Source organism: Astatotilapia calliptera, chromosome 8 (assembly GCF_964374335.1).
Source record: "Astatotilapia calliptera chromosome 8, fAstCal68.1, whole genome shotgun sequence".
Taxonomy (NCBI): domain Eukaryota; kingdom Metazoa; phylum Chordata; class Actinopteri; order Cichliformes; family Cichlidae; genus Astatotilapia; species Astatotilapia calliptera.
Window position 1 is genome coordinate 12,208,761 of NC_137429.1, and position 19,578 is coordinate 12,228,338.

A 19,578-nucleotide genomic window follows, 5' to 3' on the forward strand; every position below is an offset into this window, starting at 1 on the left:
CGTGTGCGGGGAGTGTAAATACTGGATTCCTTCTGATGTGCTCAAAGAAAATAAAACGACAATATGATGTAACAGGTTGTGCGAGGGGAACCGAAAAAAGAAAAGAAAAAAAATCTCAATCACACTTCTTTGTAGAACAGATAAGTGCTGAATTATTTTCCACAAAACACTCGAGACACTGCCCGACACTTCTGCTGGCCCTCAGTGAATAGGACAGGAGGAGGGAGGCAGGGAGGGGGTGGTGGTGGTTGGAAAGGGCCTCCCTCTGATCCCCTTCTCCAACCCCCAGCGACAGCACAGCTGGGTACGAAGGATCAGCCTAATTTTCAGGTCCCTCTAATGACTCCAGCGAAGAGCGACCGCTAATCCCTTAAACTGAGAAAAATGATCTCCTGCAGCCCTGCAGTGCAGCTCCAGACCACAAGAGTCCAGTTAGGACCCAATAAGCATGATGAGGGGTAGGGTGGAGCAGCAGCTGAGCAGAGCCAGGACACCAGGCCCGTAATGGAGGGTGCTGAGCCATCCAAAAGTGATTAGCATGAGAGTGTGTGCCTCTGGCTGATTAAATAATGAGGAAATTCACAAACTCTGTGGGTTATAACATTGTTTTCATATCCTCTTTCTTTTTTGTATCTCCTAAAATAAACATCACCTCTGGGTTAAACAGCTCTTAGATGTCAAAATTCTCCAGGAGTCTCATGGTGGGATCAGTTGATTTATTTCAATAGTACCAAAAAAACATGTTTCACTTTTATCTCATTATCTATTAAGATTGTCAGTACCCAATCCCTGATTGCTGCAGCACGGCAGCTAAATATTAAAGGAATACTCTGAAGTGGAAATGTGGTATTGTTTCTATTTTACAGCCCCCCCCCCAAAACAGATTACGCTGACAACTTTGTACCTTACAGCTTTGCGCTTATAGTTTTCACTGCTAATTACACCACTTCAGTGTCACTATCGTCTCTTCAGAGTGCACAAGCTCCAGTTAAATAAGCGTAATTAGCGATTTACAGGCAAAGCAGTTATTGTTTGAAAAGTAATAAATATTACGATAATTAGTAAAACTGAGAAGTGGCTTCTGTGGCAGGAATGGCTTGAGAAGTTTCTGTAAATATATCTTTATTTTTTTGGCTGTGATTCAGGGTCTATGAAGAAGTCACCAGAACCCGGAGAAACCTTTCAAACCACTCTTTCGGGATAATGCACTTCTCTGCTACTGATCAGCTTATTATTAGCTTTTATCAAGTTTCCTATAAATCACTAAAATACAAAACCCCCAGCTACGAGGAGGAGCTATTGGGACATAGTGTTTGCTCTGTAGTGGGGAAAAAATATGGATCAATGTTAGTGAAGTTTGGCAGATTATGTTGATTTGTTTCTTGAGATGTGCTTACACATTTGACACTTTCCCACAGCCTTCTCAGGCTTGCAGGTATTCAGTTTTTTACATCCAATAGACAGATTTTAGCGGAATAAGCCTTTAAACATACACATATTTTTCCAGTATTTGACTTATATTAAAACATCAGAGCTGCTATTTTTCCTTTTTTTAACAGTTTGATAAAATAGTCAAGCTGAGGTAATTAGTCCCATGCAGTCTGTCACTGTGAATAGAAAATAAGTATACGTAAAATCCCGAAACATACAAATACAAGTATTTCTGTGGAAAAGACACGTGCGCAGCATTTTCGGGTGCATCAGTGATAATCTGGCTTCTCCGGGAAGGTGCATCCGACCCGCCTGATGATGACATTGGCCGCGTAGTGTCCGGCCCGGATGCACTCCTCCAACGCGTGCTCTTGGACCAACGCCGAGAGGAATCCTGGGTAGACAGAAGAGCAGAGGTCAACCTGTAGCCATCAATCACTTCCGAGAATAGTTTGGGGGAGCAGTTAGGGTTAAAATGAGCAAAGTACTAATTGCTTCTAGAAAAAGGGACTGCTTCTTCCTCAACAGGACATAAATGTTGGCTGTTTTATATGGCGCTATGATCAGAGTGGGGAAAAAAACAGCAGGGTAAAAGTCACACTCATATAATCTGGAGATTTTACTACATTGCATAGTTGGCCAGTACCAAAGGTTAATTGGATTGTACACAGATATGAAGATATGCACTTAATAATGCCATACCTCCAACAAAGGCATCTCCGGCTCCGTTAGTGTCCACAATATCATTCTGGTCTATGTCCAAAACAGGGAACATAGTCACCCTATCACCTACAGAGGGGACACAAGAAGACTCGGTAATTAAAGTTCAACTTCAGCGTTATTCTCTCTCTTTGTGTCTCAAGTTGTAGGCTATTATTTCTCGCACTTCGTGGGGTCATTGCACACTGTAGGGCTTTCTTAAAATAAAAAATAATTGGCTATTTTATTTTAGCACTTCTGCACAGGGGTTTTTCCTCTAATTATTAAGTACACAGCTAAAGATTATGTGCAGTTAATCGTTTTTGCTTTCGCAGGACTAGTAAATCTTCACTCTGAATCATCGTTGTCAACAAAGGTGAATATCGCAAGGTGAATATTTGCTAACACTTTTTAAAATCCATGAACTACCCAAGGAGTAAATCTGAAAACAGGAACGGCAAACAGGAGACGTGAATAATAAATGTGGCTTCTGGTCGAGCCTGGATGAACACGTTGCCGTTCGTTTTGGATGATTAGAGTAACTTCGGTTGATCTGTGACCAAATATCTAAAAAGCCAAACAACAAGCCAAGACGGAAACAGCGCTCAGTGCTGTCGGGTTCAGGTTACATTATTTACAACCACTGGTAGATTTTGTCTGCAGTGAGTGACTCATTCAGCCTCGGATAAACACTTTCAAAAACACAGACAGCAGGTGAGCGTAATACAACATACCGAAGAAATAAATAACGGAGACGTCACAGTCTATGTGAGCGTTGGAACAAAACTGTTTTTTAAACCTTGTTGTTCTCCACTGTGGGACCAGGAAGAAACTAAAACTCTTTGCAATGGATGCCAGTCCTCATCAAACCAGCCAATCGCTGTAACTGTTTAGTGGACGGGGAAGCTGGGCTCAGCTGTGACTCACCAATTGCCCTTTTAGACCATTTAACAATTTAAGTGAGTTTCCAACCCATGACACCAAAGACAAAGATTAAAAAAAGACTCAGTAAAGGCAAGATAAGATCAAATCAGTGATAGAGTTTCATCAAACAGGACGCTGGTGCCAATTTTTATGCACACGGCTTCACAGGTTTCCTCAAAGTTCGGTTTTGAATCAATAATTGTTCCAAGATAAGACTGAACACATTACCCCGTCTGACCCTTAATGGACTTGACCTCGTGTGCATGAGTGCGTTTTCTGAAATCAATGATCACGTCTTTTGTCTTGGATGAGTTTAATTGAGGAGAGGAGACTCATCACACCATTTAACAAAATCATCAAGGACCGGGCCGGGACCCGTCTCATTATTCTGGAGAAACTAACAATAACAGAGTCATTTACACGCGTTGTAATGGTTCAGTTTTCATACCTGCTGTGATACATATTTGTGTACAGGAAAATAATAACTGTCCTCAGTCTGCGTGCTCTGTTCTTTGCTGTCTGCGGTCACCTGTTGCTACCTGCTGCTACAAGTCTCTCTTCCTGTACCTGCAAGTGCGCCTTATTGAGGCTTTATTGTGCCAGAGTGATTTCAATATTTTATGTAATGTGATTTTAATGTCTCTGCTGCTGCTCAGCATGTTTTAATTAGTGACAAATAACACAGCACAGTGTTGTCTTTAGGGTTGTGCAGTGTGATAACATATATCTGGTGATGAAATCAAAACCTCTGTTGTTAATTTTTTGACCTTGCAGCAGTATTTTCCGTCATTTTAATGCAATTTTGCAATCTTACAACACGCGGATGCAGGTGAGAACATGAATACCAGCATGAAAGGAGTTGCTAACGCTGTAGCGCGGATGTCATTTGCTCTTGCATGACCCAGTAAGCTGTCCTGTGTAAATTATGCCACACACCGTCCTCCACAAGGGGCTCAAACAGCACAAATCTCTCCCGTTGCTTATGCAAGAACCATGTGATGCAGTATGGCGAGAGTTTACGGACTGTCAGGTGCTCAAAATAAATCCCAGAGTTAAACTGTTTAAACTTGAAAATACAATGTTTGGGTTTTGTATTTTACATAGCAATATTTTATGTAATCATTTGCTTATATACAGTAAAGTAACAACCTTAGAATGTGGACATCATATAAACTTTAATAAACAGAATTTACTGTGTGATATATATCATTATCCGCATATGAGATTCTGGTCATATCCCAGAGGGAATACTTAATCCGCATGAAACGCTTACCTCCTGGATATTATGGCTAAAATAATTCTCAATTACAATTTACTTATTGTGTTTTGTCTCCATTCTGGCAAATGACAACTGTAAAAAAAGTTTCTAACTCTAACTATGCAAAAGCACAAACACCAGGTGTTATATTAATTACCATGTTATCACAGGGGTAATCCATTTTATTGCTTGCAGGTCTCATATATTGTGCTTCTTTGCCTTGTGCTTTAAATTGAAAAGGAACTATAATAGTATCTTGTAAAATGCTCTTCATTATGTCATTTTACGACTGCTTTACATGCTCAGAAATAATTAATAATCACAAAAACACTTTCATACCACAGCTTAGCTTTGCATTGGGTGCTAATAGCCAAGTAATAAAAAGTTAGCAAAATTCAGTGCAGGTACACGGTTGCATGCAGCAAATCATATTCATAAGCTACAATCAGTAAACATTTGGCTTTAAGTATTATATATATAAGAAAACTATGAGAACTGTTCTATTAGGTTCATTAGCAAATTAAATAATTAAGTATTATCTTAGCGTGGATGACAAGGTAAATATGATGTTAGATTAATGGACAAATTTGCAACATCCCTCATCCAAGAGCAGCAGATCCTCCAACGCTCTAATAAATTAAAAACAATCATAGAGCAGTTGTGGCTGTGACTCATTTTAGTTCAGAACAGAATCCATTAAATGAGGCTCTCTTTATTATCTTCAGTGAATTATATTGCTTCAATTATCAGTAGCATATGCACTTCAAAGAGACTTCCAGTTTAAAGGAGAGGAAGAAGGAAAAAAAAGAAACAAAATTCTACCAGATGACAAAGTCTCGAGGTGTAGAGTGACATTAAATCAGCAACTTATGTCAGAACAATCTAAACCACACACACAATCTTCAAACAATCCAAGGGCTCTGGTGCCGACGTGAACCTTCAAAAAGGTGCAGGAGACAAAAGACTGACATGTGGATAAAAGGAACAAGAGGAGTCTGACAGACCTCTTATTGAGAAAAAGAGGTTGGGAGTTTAAAGAGAACACGAGGAAAAAAAAACTACAAAAAAAAACTTGTTTAATGAGGCTCCCTGCTAATCCAACAAGAGCTTATGGAATATCTGCACTGCAGATGAGACTTTGCACATTATAATATTTTTGAATACCTTTCTTTTCTCATCCTAAAGGGCAAAAGATACACAACCTGGAGCTGAGCACATGCTCAACACCCGATGTAAAGAAATTACTGCACTACGCTAGCTGAAAGACACACGTGGTCAGGTTGTGCTTGAAAAAGACATCTTTCAAGAGCAGCTTGGGAGCGTGTCACAGGTCAGGAGCTGAAGACGTATCAGATTAAGAGTTATTGTGTTTTCCTAACAACACAATCTCTTTGTAAAAGGAACCAGCCGATTGTCACTTTGATAACAAATTAAAATAATACAACAATCCTTTCAGGATCAGCTAATTACTAGCGTAACGACTTTGCTTAATTAAAGCCACAGATGAAGCTCGAGCATCCTCCTCCCTGTTCAAATGATTAACTGCACATAAATGTGCTAATAATAAATTACAGTTTGTCATCTACTCTACGCTTAAGAATCTGAAGTCGTTAGATGTGGTCGCCTTTAAGGGATGCACTTTGCGGATATAAATTCGGGCGCGTTAAAATGTGAAGCCGCTGCACTTGTTCTGCATGAAACTGGTGTTCATTAGACGACAAAAAATGCCTCTTAACAGGGAATATGTGGGTGTAAATATGTCTACGGGAGTTAAATATTGAAGCAGCAGAAGGAGGAGTCAGGTCTCATTAGGAAAACAGATCAAAAACGAGGTAACGTCTCAGAAGAAGTGGCGCTCATCTCTGTGATAACACCACCCAAAGGTGACAGAATTCATTAAAAAGGGCTCGGATCTATTAGACCTACTGCTGTTAGATGGGTCTTTTTTTTATTCCGTGTCTTACTGGCTCCTTGTTTGTCTCAATATCAATTTTATCCATCATGTAACGGGGCGATCGTGGCTCAAGAGTTAGGAGTTTGCCTTTTAATCGGAAGGTTGCCGGTTCGAGCCCCGGCTCCGACAGTCTTGGTCGTTGTGTCCTTGGGCAAGACACTTCACCTGTTGCCTCTAACCTGTCACATTTCCTGAATGTTCCTTTTAAATTGGCGCACTTCTTTCTGTAAACCAAACAGAAAGAAGTGAAACAGAAACCTCTGGTGGTCAGAGGGCCCGGTGGCGCCAGTGTCCGGCAGCCTCGCCTCTGTCAGTGCGCCCCAGGGTGGCTGTGGCTACAATGTAGCTTGCCATCACCAGTGTGTGAATGTGTGTGTCAATGGGTGGATGACTGGATATGTAAAGCGCTTTGGGGTCCTTAGGGACTATTTAAAGCGCTATATAAATACAGGCCATTTAGTTAAATACATATCTGCATAAAAATAAGTAAATATCTGTAGGCAGGGTTTCCATTTGTCTTTAGTATTTGGTTGCACGCAGGTGAGCAGATGATTCACTGAAATGCAGTTGTAAAGATTTGGTTTTTCATTAGATCTTTCGTAAACGCTGATTGGCAGGTGGAACAGGAAATTTGGACCGCTTTGGACTAGATATCCGCTGGCTACAGGAAGCCCTGAAAAATTCCCCCCAGTCATGCCACAAAATCATAATCAATATCAATCAAGAGTCATCAGCCCTGAATGTAAATAACACCCTCATTTGACCAAAATCCAATTTTCCAAACATCTGCGGTTTGCAAGATGAAACAGTCAAATGCAGCCTCAGAAGGCTGTCAACTAACATCCTTGCAAAGTCGGGATTATGCGTTCTGAGTCCGCAAGTCTGCTCAGGTCCCAATGACATAAACTTCGTCATCAGGCTGCAAGAGTGAAGGTCAGCGCAGATGTCCACATGCCTGTCTGTTATTTGTGACCGTGCAGCCTCGTCTGCCGCAGATTTACATTACAATCCATCAACTATGCATCTGCTCCAGGCAGTGGACTTCAAAGAAGTCGAACAGGAATAACTGCTCGGCTATTCATGCCCATGTTTGTAATATAATTGAGGGCAAATGCTGGAAGGTGGGTGTTCCTGATACTTGGCTGATCACGCTTTACTGGAGCGAGCTAGCCAAGCTAGTTGCCTCTCAGTAACTTTGTCCATATACAGCAGGCTGATTAATCACTGCAATGATCACATTCTCCTACATTTTTAACTGCCATGTCTGGATTTGTGCTTAAAGCAATTTCATCCACTAACATTAGAGGAGTTGAATAAATGTTATTTGTTTGGCTGATGCCTGCTCTGGTAAAGCAATAGAACCATCATTCAGTGACATCACCCTCCGTCCTGGGTCTTGACTCTGGGTTTTAAGCATTCTGTTTAATTCTTAGTTCTCTTATTACTTTGATTTATCTTATATTTTGCTATTTAGTCTTAAGTTTTTAGCTTAGTTCCAGCTTGTATTTCATTAGTTTCATCCTCAGTGTCTCCCTTCATCTCTTTGTCCTGTGTTAAGTTCACTTGTGTTCAGTCCCTCTACTCATTTCACATTTTACTTTTGTTTACTTTAATTCCTTTCAACTGACTGTTTCGTTTCTGAAACACATCCATGTAAATCTTGTAAAAAAAAAAAAAGATATAAAAAACATTTGTGTTACTATCCATATATTGTTTTTCTGTCATCTTTTTCATCTCACGCTCTCTCTCTGTGGTTCCTCCCTGATGCTGATTGGCTGCAGAGGCTCACCTGGAGGTGGAGGAGGAGGAGCATGGCTTCTCTCTTACATCAGCACCAGTCTGTCTCCTCAGTTACTTTTAGCAGTTTTGTTTATTATCAGGCATAAGCTGAAAGTTTGCAGTTATAAACAGTCTAGTTTTAATTAGTTAAGTTCTATTATCAGTAATATTAGGTTAGAAGATAAGATAAGATAAGATAACCTTTATTAGTCCCACACGTGGGAAATTTGTTAGAAGCGAATATGTTTAGTTTAAGGCCCTCTTCCTATTTGTTTCAAGAAATATCAAGTCTTATTTATGTTAGTAAGTAATTATTATGAAAAGCTCTACAACCAACAGCAAAGTGGTAGCATGTAATATTCCACTTACTGGAACATATTTGGGGGTTTGTCCGGGCTTAATTTTTACCCAAACCTCAAAAACAATAATCTCTGATCGTTCTAGGGATTGCTCAACAAAATAGTGTAACTTTCTGTTCTATCTTTTAGTCTTTTTAAATCTGATGCATTTGTAATGATAAAAAGTAATGATCATAAAACATTGTGACTGCTCAGCTCAGTGTTGGCAGCACAGTGCTTTCAATGCCATTTCCAGATCCAAGAAAGCACATAAGACATCCTACATTTAAAGCCTTTATTCATGGGCAAAGTTTTTATACTCCTGCTAGGCCAGAGTTCATATAACCTCAGCTATGCAAATTATTGAATCTGACTGACATATTACCTCGAGTTACACTCCAAGAATTCTCCAGCCGTCTGCAGCAAAGATCTCACTGGCAAAAATCAGCCATGAAAATCACAATAAATAATAAAAAAAGAAAAGATCCTGCCAAAATACTCTGTTGTTTCTAGCTTGTCGAACATCTGAACTCATTTCACAGTAATGAGGTCGGCAACATTATTTCCAATCAGCATAACTCAGCTATACTTATTTTTAAACACTACCATATTCCCGTTCCTAGAATTGAGTCTGACAAAAATGAGTGAAGCAGCAGATTGGCGGTGAATACGTGGGAGTTGTAGTATGGCTGTGCTTTGACAGGTAACCTGCACCAGAGAGGAGAAAAAAATGAGGAAAAAAAACCTCAAAGGAATTCAAATACTTCCTTCCAGTAAGCTATAATTGTGTGCTTTTGTTAATTCACTCTTCATAATTCCCTCATTACAACTCTTGAATGGTGGTGATTAAACTTAAGAAATTCTTTCAACAGGCGTCTCTTTGAAATGAGTATCAATTAAGTCCTTTATTATCGGCTATTCTTTCTAACAATGACAATTCACTGCACAACAGTGACTGAAAAAGGCTTTCCTTTAAAATAAGTGACTATACGTGCAAATAAGACGACCTCCGTATAAGATGAAAATGAGCATATGGAGCTTTTTCTTTTCTTTCTTTTTGACTCTGAGATTATTACATGCTATACTTGGTGATGTTCCAAACCTCAATAATGTTGCTTTGACAAGTTGATCAAATAGCTGGCAGGTCATTAAAATTAACTTTGATTCTGTGGCACTTTATCATCTACACAAGTAAAACAATTAATACATCATTTTAAATCCTGAGGTACCCGGCGACTGGGAATTACACATGAATATTCAGCTAGAATTCATGAGCTAAAGTGCTCGACAGAGTGAAACATCTTTATGCGAGAAACTTCCCTGAGAATACTATTTCCTCTTCTGGAATGATTCCTGTTGCGTTTCAGCCAAAAAAATTCGGAGCCTAGAGAGGAAAACAACATTACCGCTTTCTTGGCAAATGTGACAGGTTAGAAGCAAGTTGACATTCAATCTGTTTCCCCGTCATAACCAGCATCTTTGTTCACAACTGAGTTAAGGAAGAAGAAGAAGAGAAAAAAAAAGAAAAGAAGGACATATGCCTGTAATTACTGTAACCGCAGGCAAAAGATCATCGCCAACCAATATCCTTTCAGGGAGTCATGAAAGAAAACACTTCAATGTGAGACGCCAAGGAAAAAGAGAGGAGGTCTTTCTCATAGCGCAGGCGGTTAATTGATTTTGCCTATTATGAAGTAAGCAACATAAATATCCTCCTCTTTAAACCGACTACTGAGACGTGCTCAAGCAGGGCTTCAAATAATGCTACGACGTTTAATTTGGGGCACTTCTTTAACAAACTACTGCAAAAAACGATGTTATTTGGAGGTGTGTGTGAGTGTGTGCATGTGTTGTAGTCAATATTGTTTCTCCATCTGATGCAATTACCATGTATAGAGGAGTTTTTTTGAAATTTGCCTGCCTTGCCCCCCCGAGAGCCCTAAAACTCGCAGAGGAGCCGAGTCAGGCTTTATCAAGTCCTTATCAGCGATTAGAGCAGCAACCCCTGCTGAATGATCATTTATTAGATCTCCTCACCGTTTAAGGTTCAGGGCACAATGATCTTAATTACTGCTATAATGGGTGTATAAGCAAAAGCCCAGTGTAGTTCCGCAGTGTCAGTGGCAGCTAAATAAAGGGCCATTTTCCCCTGCTCCCAGCTCTTAAAAGGCACGTTTGAAGCGGTGGTGTGATGAAAGGCTCCAAATGAAGGGCAGGGGGGGAGAAAAAAAAGAACAATAACAAATTGACATCTCTTTTTTGGAGAATTATACCACGGGGGAAGGCATTCTCCCATCCTTAATCACTATAAAATGGTTTAACATGACATGCAGAGGCTGGCAAATGATCAAATCCTGACAGGAGGACAAATTGCAAACAAAATGAGAGATCAAGTTTATTAGAGCGCCGCCTCTGGGAAATGAAAATCTTTAATTCTCTTTTTACATTGACATTTATTTGGCTGGCGTGAACAGTGATGTTCACACACAGACACACCACTACGGATGCACCTACTACTGTAACTGCTCCACTGCAATGATAGCACAGTCAATGACATTTATCATGTTTGCCTTTGTAGCTGACACCTGAAACACATTGTCTTTCATCCAGCCGGCATTCATCATGTATTTTATATAAAGTTCACGGGGGCGCACGGCTGTGTGTTCATGCAGGAGCAATGAGGGAACCAGGCAGGAATTATCCATCACTTCCAGCACAATGGATGGATTCGTGTTGGTTTTTAAATGTCGGGACTCTCTTTAAAGAGTTCCTTTTAAATTCTCATGAAAGGAAAATTCACTTCGAGGAATTTGACTTTGATAATGAAAATTCAAATGAGCCTTTTCGATTAAAATATATGCTTTTAATTAAGCCCGTGCAGTAACGCTGTATTATCGCTTATTAAGTGGAATCATTTTGGGGTAATACTGACACATCACACTGTTAATTTATGAAGTTGTGTGATTAAATTAACAAGAAGAAAATGTTTGAATCTTTGTTGTGGAAAGTTTAAATGAACGCGAAACAGCATATATCAAAGCTGCCGCTGTCCACCCATCAGTCCAGCCATCCTCTTAACCGCTTTTCCAATTCAGGGTCACAGGGAAGATGGAGACCATCATAGTGCAAGAAACTGGGTACACTTTAAACCATTCAAATATATTCTAAAGAGCTTGGAAAGAAAAGCGTCTGGACTTCTTTATGTTGCTTGAAGACGTTTCACCTCTCATCCGAGAAGCTTCTTAAGTTCTAAGGGTCAAATGGTGGAAAGTTCCAGATTTAAGTCCTAGGGGAGTGTCATGAACCCCATTTTGATCCTCTACCTAATCACACGAGCCAAGGTGTGAAAATGAGTGTAGGTCACAATCAGCCAAGGTTTCGGGTGAGCTCATTGCGAAACCTAGCCCCACCCTATCATGTGATTTCCTGAGATTTCCTGAACAGGGGGTTCATGACCCCCTTTTGGGGACACTCCCATAGGGCTTAAATCTGGGACTCTCCACTATTTGACCCTAGAACTTAAGAAGCTTCTCGGATGAGAGGTGAAACGTCTTCAAGCAACTTAAAGAAGTCCAGACGCTTTTCTTTCCAAGCTCTTGACTGAGAACCTTTCCAGATACATTCAAATATATTGTACAACAAAGAGCCACAGGATCAGATGCAAATAAATTTGATTTGCATAATAAAATCACACCTCATCTTGTACTTTTTGTTTCTTGTATTATGCTGGTGTGTTGTAGATTTTCTTTATTTCAGTTTGGATTCAGGTATCAAACAACCTTTTTAAGATTAGGCAAAAAACTTTCTTTTTCAATAAAAAAGGACCCTGAATCCTTCCTTAGTTACGCTGCAATTGGGCTACGCTGCTGGCTTCCCACGATGCACTTAGTGTTTCTTCTTCCTCACCATGTGTTTATGCACCACTCTGCATTTAACCATTACTCATTACTACCCTCTGGCATCCTGTCTCCCTCCCCTCACCCCCGATGGTTGTGGCAGATGTCTGCCCCTCCCTGAGCCTGGTTCTGCTGGAGGTTTCTTCCTCTTAAAAGGGGAGTTTCTTTTTCCCACTGTCGCCAAATGTAACCTGACTGTTGTGGTTTTCAGTGTTATATTGTATGGCCTTTACATTATAATATAAAGTGTTTCGAGGCAACTGTTGTGATTCGGTGCTATATAAATAAAATTGAATTGAATAATTATGATGTGCGTCTTCTTCTCAGTTTGTTAGCAGCAATTATGTTTTCTTATTATTACTATTATTTTTATTGGCCATTGAACTAAGTTAATTCAAGGAATGGCATGATGTGCTGACCGTAATGCAATCCCATTATCATTTAGCCAGAAACATCCCAAAAAGTTGATTACTTTTCATCAATTGTTTAAAATTCCATACACACCAGCTGCATCAGCACATCTTTTATACACCTAAAACTTTCCTATAATTTCAAAACTTCTATATTAACAAGCATATTTTATTTAAGCTGTCAAACTGTGTCTGTTCTTTGAATTGTTGCGGTAACAGACTCATAAATGACTAAACTTGTAATAGGTTTACAAGAAACGGTGGATCGATTCCAATCCACACAGTCTTATCGCCACAGGCTAAAGATGGATAAAGGTCGGCAGCATCAGTGAGGGGGCAAATTTCTCCAGCTGACTGGACAGGTCACACCCCCAGGCGTATGGCTGCGCTGAGCGGGGGGCTTTCCCCTCATGGCCGAGAGGTTTGCTGGACAAGGATTTAGGGTGAAATATCGCGTTTGTTTATTATTTTTATCATTGTTTATGCATCAGAAGTTGTTCAATAAACCATATTTTTCAGCCACAGTGAAGTTAAGAAGAAAAACCACTTGTTCTTGATTGACCGATCACTACATCTCTGCATCTTTACCTGACTTTTTGCAAACTGCGTCACAATTATTGTAAAATCCCATACATATCAGCAGCATACTTGATAATAACAACACCTTTTGTTTTGTTTTTGTGCATACATTTGGCATAGTGCCATTACAGGCACACTGGGACATATAAAAATATTGTGTATTATATTTCGGTTAATATTCATTTAACTACTCAATAATTTTTTTAAAAAACCCATAGAAAACATTTTTAAGCCAGAAAAATGGTTAAAAAATGACATTTTATAACCTAAAAGTTTGTTCATTCATTTACAATTATTCTTACATTTACTTAATGCAAAGTCAGTCTTCTTTGAGCTCTTATTTTGGTCTCCGTCTGAAGGAGCACCATCAGGTAACTGTTAATGGACAGGTAGCTTAGCGAGAATTTATTCCAGTGCTATCACTGAAAACTAAAAAAACCCCCACAAAAAATGCTGAGAATGAACCAAATTTAAACTACAGCTTTCCACAACGATACAGTATAGTTGTGAAAAACTGCAAGTAAATATTCTGTGAGCTCATCACTTTAAGTGTACACGTTTACGTTAAACATAGCTGATTTATGCACTGTTAACACAAAAATATTCATTACAGCTGCTTTATTCTTTATCAAACCATCATAGTCTTTTGAGAATATGGACAAAAAGGCAGCATGGTTTATAGATGGAAATAAAGGCACCAGTAAATTAAACCGAACGTCAGCTTATAAATACAGTGGGGCAAAAAAGTATTTAGTCAGCCACCGATTGTGCAAGTTCCCCCACCTAAAATGATGACAGAGGTCAGTAATTTGCACCAGAGGTACACTTCAACTGTGAGAGACAGAATGTGAAAAAAAAATCCATGAATCCACATGGTAGGATTTGTAAAGAATTTATTCGTAAATCAGGGTGGAAAATAAGTATTTGGTCACCTCAAACAAGGAAAATCTCTGGCTCTCACAGACCTGTAACGTCTTCTGTAAGAAGCTTTTCTGTCCCCCACTCGTTACCTGTATGAATGGCACCTGTTTGAACTCATCATCTGTATAAAAGACACCTGTCCACAGCCTCAAACAGTCAGACTCCAAACTCCGCCATGGCCAAGACCAAAGAGCTTTCGAAGGACACCAGGAAAAGTATTGTAGACCTGCACCAGACTGGGAAGAGTGAATCTACAATAGGCAAGCAGCTTGGTGTGAAAAAATCAACTGTGGGAGCAATCATCAGAAAATGGAAGACATACAAGACCACTGATAATCTCCCTCGATCTGGGGCTCCACGCAAGATCTCATCCCGTGGGGTCAAAATGATCATGAGAACGGTGAGCAAAGATCCCAGAACCACACGGGGGGACCTGGTGAATGACCTGCAGAGAGCTGGGACCAAAGTAACAAAGGTCACCATCAGTAGGTGTCCTGAAGCGGGGGGAGAGCAATCCTGCAGCAGCGTTCTGCTGTGCGGATCACTCTCTGGAGAGCTTTTTGGTCCTTCACACAGCTGTTCCCAAACCACGATGTCATGTTCTGTGTGAGGATGCTCTCCACAGCGCCTGTATAGAAAATCCTGAGGATCTTTGGAGAGACCCTGAACTTCCTCAGTTGTCGTAGGTGATACAGGCGCTGCCTAGCCTTTTTGGTCTGGACCTGAATGTAAGCAGCCCATGTCAGGTCTGAGGAGATGTGGACACCAAGATACTTGAAGGACTGCACCCTCTCCACTGGAGCTCCATTGATGATAATGGGCTTGTAGTCTCTGTGCTGACCCCTTCTGAAGTCCACCACCAGCTCCTTGGTCTTGCTGATGTTCAGCTGGACAGAATGGACAGAATGAATGGGGCCATGTATCGTGAGATTTTGAGCCAAAACCTCCTTCCATCAGTGAGAACTTTGAAGATGAAACGAGGCTGGGTCTTCCAACATGACAATGATCCAAAACACACCGCCCGGGCAACAAAGGAGTGGCTCCGTAAGAAGCATTTGAAAGTCCTGGAGTGGCCTAGCCAGTCTCCAGACCTCAACCCCATAGAAAATCTGTGGCGGGAGTTGAAAGTCCGTGTTGCTCGGCGACAGCCCCAAAACATCACTGCTCTCGAGAAGATCTGCATGGAGGAATGGGCCAAAATACCAGCTACTGTGTGTGCAAACCTGGTAAAGACCTATAGTAAACGTTTGACCTCTGTTATTGCCAACAAAGGTTATGTTACAAAGTATTGAGTTGTATTTTTGTTATTGACCAAATACTTATTTTCCACCCTGATTTACGAATAAATTCTTTACAAATCCTACCATGTGGATTCATGGATTTTTTTTTCACATTCTGTCTCTCACAGTTGAAGTGTACCTCTGGTGCAAATTAATGACCTCTGTCATCATTTTAGGTGGGGGAACTTGCACAATCGGTGGCTGACTAAATACTTTTTTGCCCCACTGTACTCTTTCCAGCAGGATGAAATTGAGAACGCTGGACACATGTGAGGACACTGTCCTGCAGCGCTAACACTCTTGCTGTTGCACTGCCTCTCCGCAGTCCCCAGCGATGAGTGATATGATGGAGTCTTTACCTGAGGCTATCTCTCCCCATGCACAACTAGTCGGAACTGAACTGCAAGGGCAATGAGGAGAGACGCCCCGTGGCTCCAAACAAAGGCAAAGGCTTCCAGCAGTAATCGGAAACTATCGTCTCTCCTCACGCTGCTTAAACCTGCAACCCCTGCTCAGTTATGATGACACTGCCATTTAATGTCCTGTTAACAAATATGCCCTGTATCAAAGGAAACTGGATTGATTTGAGGGGCAGCTCTGTCAACCACTCCCCAAGGTCACTCTGCCAGCATTTTGCAAAAAAAAAGGAAAGAAAAATAGGGCAGGATGTAAGAGTTGAAGCATTAAAAATTGCTGAGGACTGGCCTGGAGTCTGTCCAAGACAAAGTTAGAAGTACTTCACAAATCAATGCCTGCTCTCTGCATCCCCCACGCTTCTTTTATGCTCTGAAATGACAGAATGTAGTGCAAGCATTCTTTTTTTGAAACATCTGGTGTCAATATTGGAGCTTAACTTCAAAGAAATTACTGATAGCATTCTGCTCCCTTCAGTCAGAGATCTAGCATCTATTTAAGGCTGTGTTCTGCAGCTTCGAGATATGAGGTTTAAGTGAAGGGTAAAGATGTCCAAAAGGGGCCAAAGATGGGATGGCTTCGAGTGGAAAATGTGTGTAGATAAGCAGACAAAAAAAGAACCCTGAAAAGAAAAATGGCATACCGACAGTTGCGACGGTGTCGTCCTTGCCCTGGGTGAAGACCACCACTCGCTGCCTCTTCGTGTTCTCCTTGGGGAGGTTTTGGGTTTTCTTTGCAATCTCTGCGATGTCGTCTGTCTGTGAAAAACACCAGACCACCGGGTGAGAATGTGTTGAGTCGAGCGAATGCAACATGAGGAGCAATTTCTGAAGAGTTAATCAAAGATCTGAGAGAGGTCAGATTTTTCCAATCCAGGCAGACACATCAAAGTGATAATGAAACCAGATGGGCTGTGAACCCATTTTGAAACAGATCAATAGGGACGCTCAATGAGGCTTCCACGCACTTACTGGAGAATTGCGAAAATATTAGAATGTCATATTCCCTAAGTGAGATGAAAATAAGCGTGTTAAGATATGCTGTTGTCAGATAAAGCTACTTCTGCAAGCTGAAGGGATAGGTGGTGCGTGTACTGTATCATTCTCTTCCTGAAACAGGCCATCTCTCCTCAGCATCTGCACTGAATGGATATTCTCGCCTGGAGACGACAGAACTCTCCAGAGTGCTTGCCTTTGATCATGAGAGGGATAAAAAAACCCACACCTGTCAGTGCTACTTTATTATTAACTCATCATGATGTACTATGAGCAGGTAGAACGTCTTTATCGCCGTCTCGCAGTGGGGTGGACTGCTTTTCTGTAATACAGCACACTGAGGAGCTAGCATTAGGGATACTAGATGCCTCTAGCATCTGTATCAAAGCGAACGCTTGAGCACCTTCAGGGGTGAGCAAATACTGTGATTATGGGAGTAATCAGAAAGATAGGCTCCAGCCCAGTACCACCAGGCTCACTGGCTCACTCAAACCAATGAGCTTTTTACACCTTTAAATGCTTCCCAAACGTCCTTTAATCAGGCCTGAGAGGTCCAGGGAGACCCAGAGCTGAGGAAAAATGGGTGTAACACTCTAAGTAAGTGCTAATGGTGAGGTTAATACAGAGGCCGTTAGCAGACGACGGCGAAAAAAAAAGAGCAATTTGTCACTGTGACTGGATGTAACCACAAGCACTCCTCCAGACACTGAATGCAAAACCACACAAGGCTTCGGCACATTGTCACCCTTGGGTTTTATGTTCACTGACATAAAAAAAAGGGGCTCCACTGAGCTTTTAGGAGCTAAAATGTTCTAAAGGCCAGAGGTGGTAGGGCACACAATAACACAAACACAAGTTTACAAAAAAAGGAAGAAGTGCCACATGGCTCTGAAGGCTGATTCAACAGGTGCTCTTCAGTAAAATGATATTTTAAGTTTACTTTTCAAGCAGTTCAGCAGGAAAAGAAACCTCACACGACTCTTCATTAGGATCTGACAAAGACGCAATCAGTCAGCCAACACCCATGACATGGTACGCAACCCATAGAAATAAAAGAAAATATCCAATCCATGTTGAAAAAAATCACAATAAGTGCTTTGCAAAATAAATAAATTAGTGCTTTACACTTTATTAGTGCTGGTTTGATCCCAGAAAAAGCCACCAAACCATCAAGAACTGCCTCAGGAAGGGCGTCCGGCACATCTGCAGATCCAATATATGTAGAGCTACCTGTGTGAATGTGTGAATAATGGAGCAGCTGAAAGTAGCTTTAGTATCAACAAAAGTAAATCTGTAAGGCAAATAAGTTGTGTGCTACATACATAAAATAGTAAAAAGGGTGTAAATGTTTTCTGTAAAGAGTTTTGTTTTACAAGGTGTTTCATTCCTAAGCTTATCACACTAAATGTGTCAAATGGAAACCCAGCATATCCAACTTTATCACATTGGAAGCTATCGTTAAAGCTACGCTAAAGTGCTAGTGTTTAAGTTTTCAAAGTATCTTCCAACTACTAGTCAGAAAATAAACTACCAAAAAAAATTAAAAATGCAGAAAATCTACCTTGTTGTTCAGACTTGAAAGCTTACTGGCCTGCAGTGTTACAATCCACAGTGTTTCTTGTTGAAGGAGGTTTTTTCAGTCTATCACCAGCTCCCATATAGATAACTATCACTTCTAGAGTGAGCACTTTTATAGCAAAGCCACAAAGAGGGGGGTCAAGGGTGCGATCAGCTTCTTTAAACTCGCCCAGTAGCAGTGATGACGAACACGGCAGTCACTGCTGCTCAAGTTTGTGTCTTTTGGAAACAAACCAACAGATGACTAAAAGACAAGACAGGAAGCTGTGAGTCGCGCTACTGGTCCACTTTCGGACACGTGATTTAGAAATAATTTTCTAATTGAATGTTTACTTCCCTACATATTTTGAGATTTCATCCTTTAGTATAAAAAACTTTTGACGTGCTACAATTGGATCTCCTGGGTTAGCCTTTACACGTACAAGCACACTTAACTTAACTTCCTCCTTTCTGCCAGGCAGAAACACTTACCTGACAAGCTCCCGGGGCAAAACGATACAGAAAAATAACGTTCAGCGCGAGTGCAGACAAATGACTTGACAAATGATATGGTCAATTTGGTTTACTACTGACAAATGGCAATATTTACAATTGTGAGGCAATTGATCAGACATAAATCAACAAACCGTGAAATATGAAAGCTCTACAAGGGTGTTAAATTGTGTTTCTGTGTTGAAGCCAGTGAGAAACTGATCGTTTCCACTGCATGCTGCTTGAGAAACACTGCGAGGGAGAGATTCAATTAGAGCTGTGATGCTGAGTTCTTTGAGCATTTAAAGGAAACAGATCACAATCAGGCGACTGTGTTCAGATCTGCTGATTGCTGTTTTGGAGAGGAAAGCTTTTTATCTTGTGTTTAAGCTGAAGAAGGGCTGCTGTCATTTTTGTTAGTCATCCATAATGTGATGATAACAGTGTTTCGGGATACATGTGGCGCTTTAGGGTCATAGAATCCAATTATAGTTCCCGACCTTCCCCAATTAACCTGGACTTTTACTGAACTTCAATCGACCTCAGTGGCCTTCATGTTTCGTTTCAGACAGCAAGTCTAACTTTTTGTCTTCTTTGGAGTCGGCAAATGTTAAAGAACAAATGTTTTTGGCTATAAGACTAAAATAAAAA

The 19,578-nt window shown here is 40.7% G+C and overlaps 1 protein-coding gene across 5 annotated transcripts in view; it reads right to left on the reverse strand.

Moving 5' to 3' along the window:
* Window positions 1-1,105: 1,105 nt before the first annotated feature.
* The window catches only part of LOC113028358 (adenosine kinase), a 128,421-nt gene continuing 109,948 nt past the window's right edge, over window positions 1,106-19,578 (reverse strand). For 4 of the 5 annotated variants that reach the window (XM_026178565.2, XM_026178562.2, XM_026178563.2 and 1 more), the window contains 3 exons: window positions 16,527-16,641; window positions 2,134-2,220; window positions 1,106-1,825 (listed from right to left, as the gene is read on the reverse strand). In XM_026178565.2, coding sequence (XP_026034350.1) covers window positions 1,701-1,825; window positions 2,134-2,220; window positions 16,527-16,641 — 327 coding nt within the window. In that variant the 3' untranslated portion in view covers window positions 1,106-1,700. Of the gene's footprint in view, window positions 1,826-2,132; window positions 2,221-16,174; window positions 16,256-16,526; window positions 16,642-19,578 lie in introns of those variants that run through there. The other variant, XM_026178566.2, reaches the window with a different exon arrangement.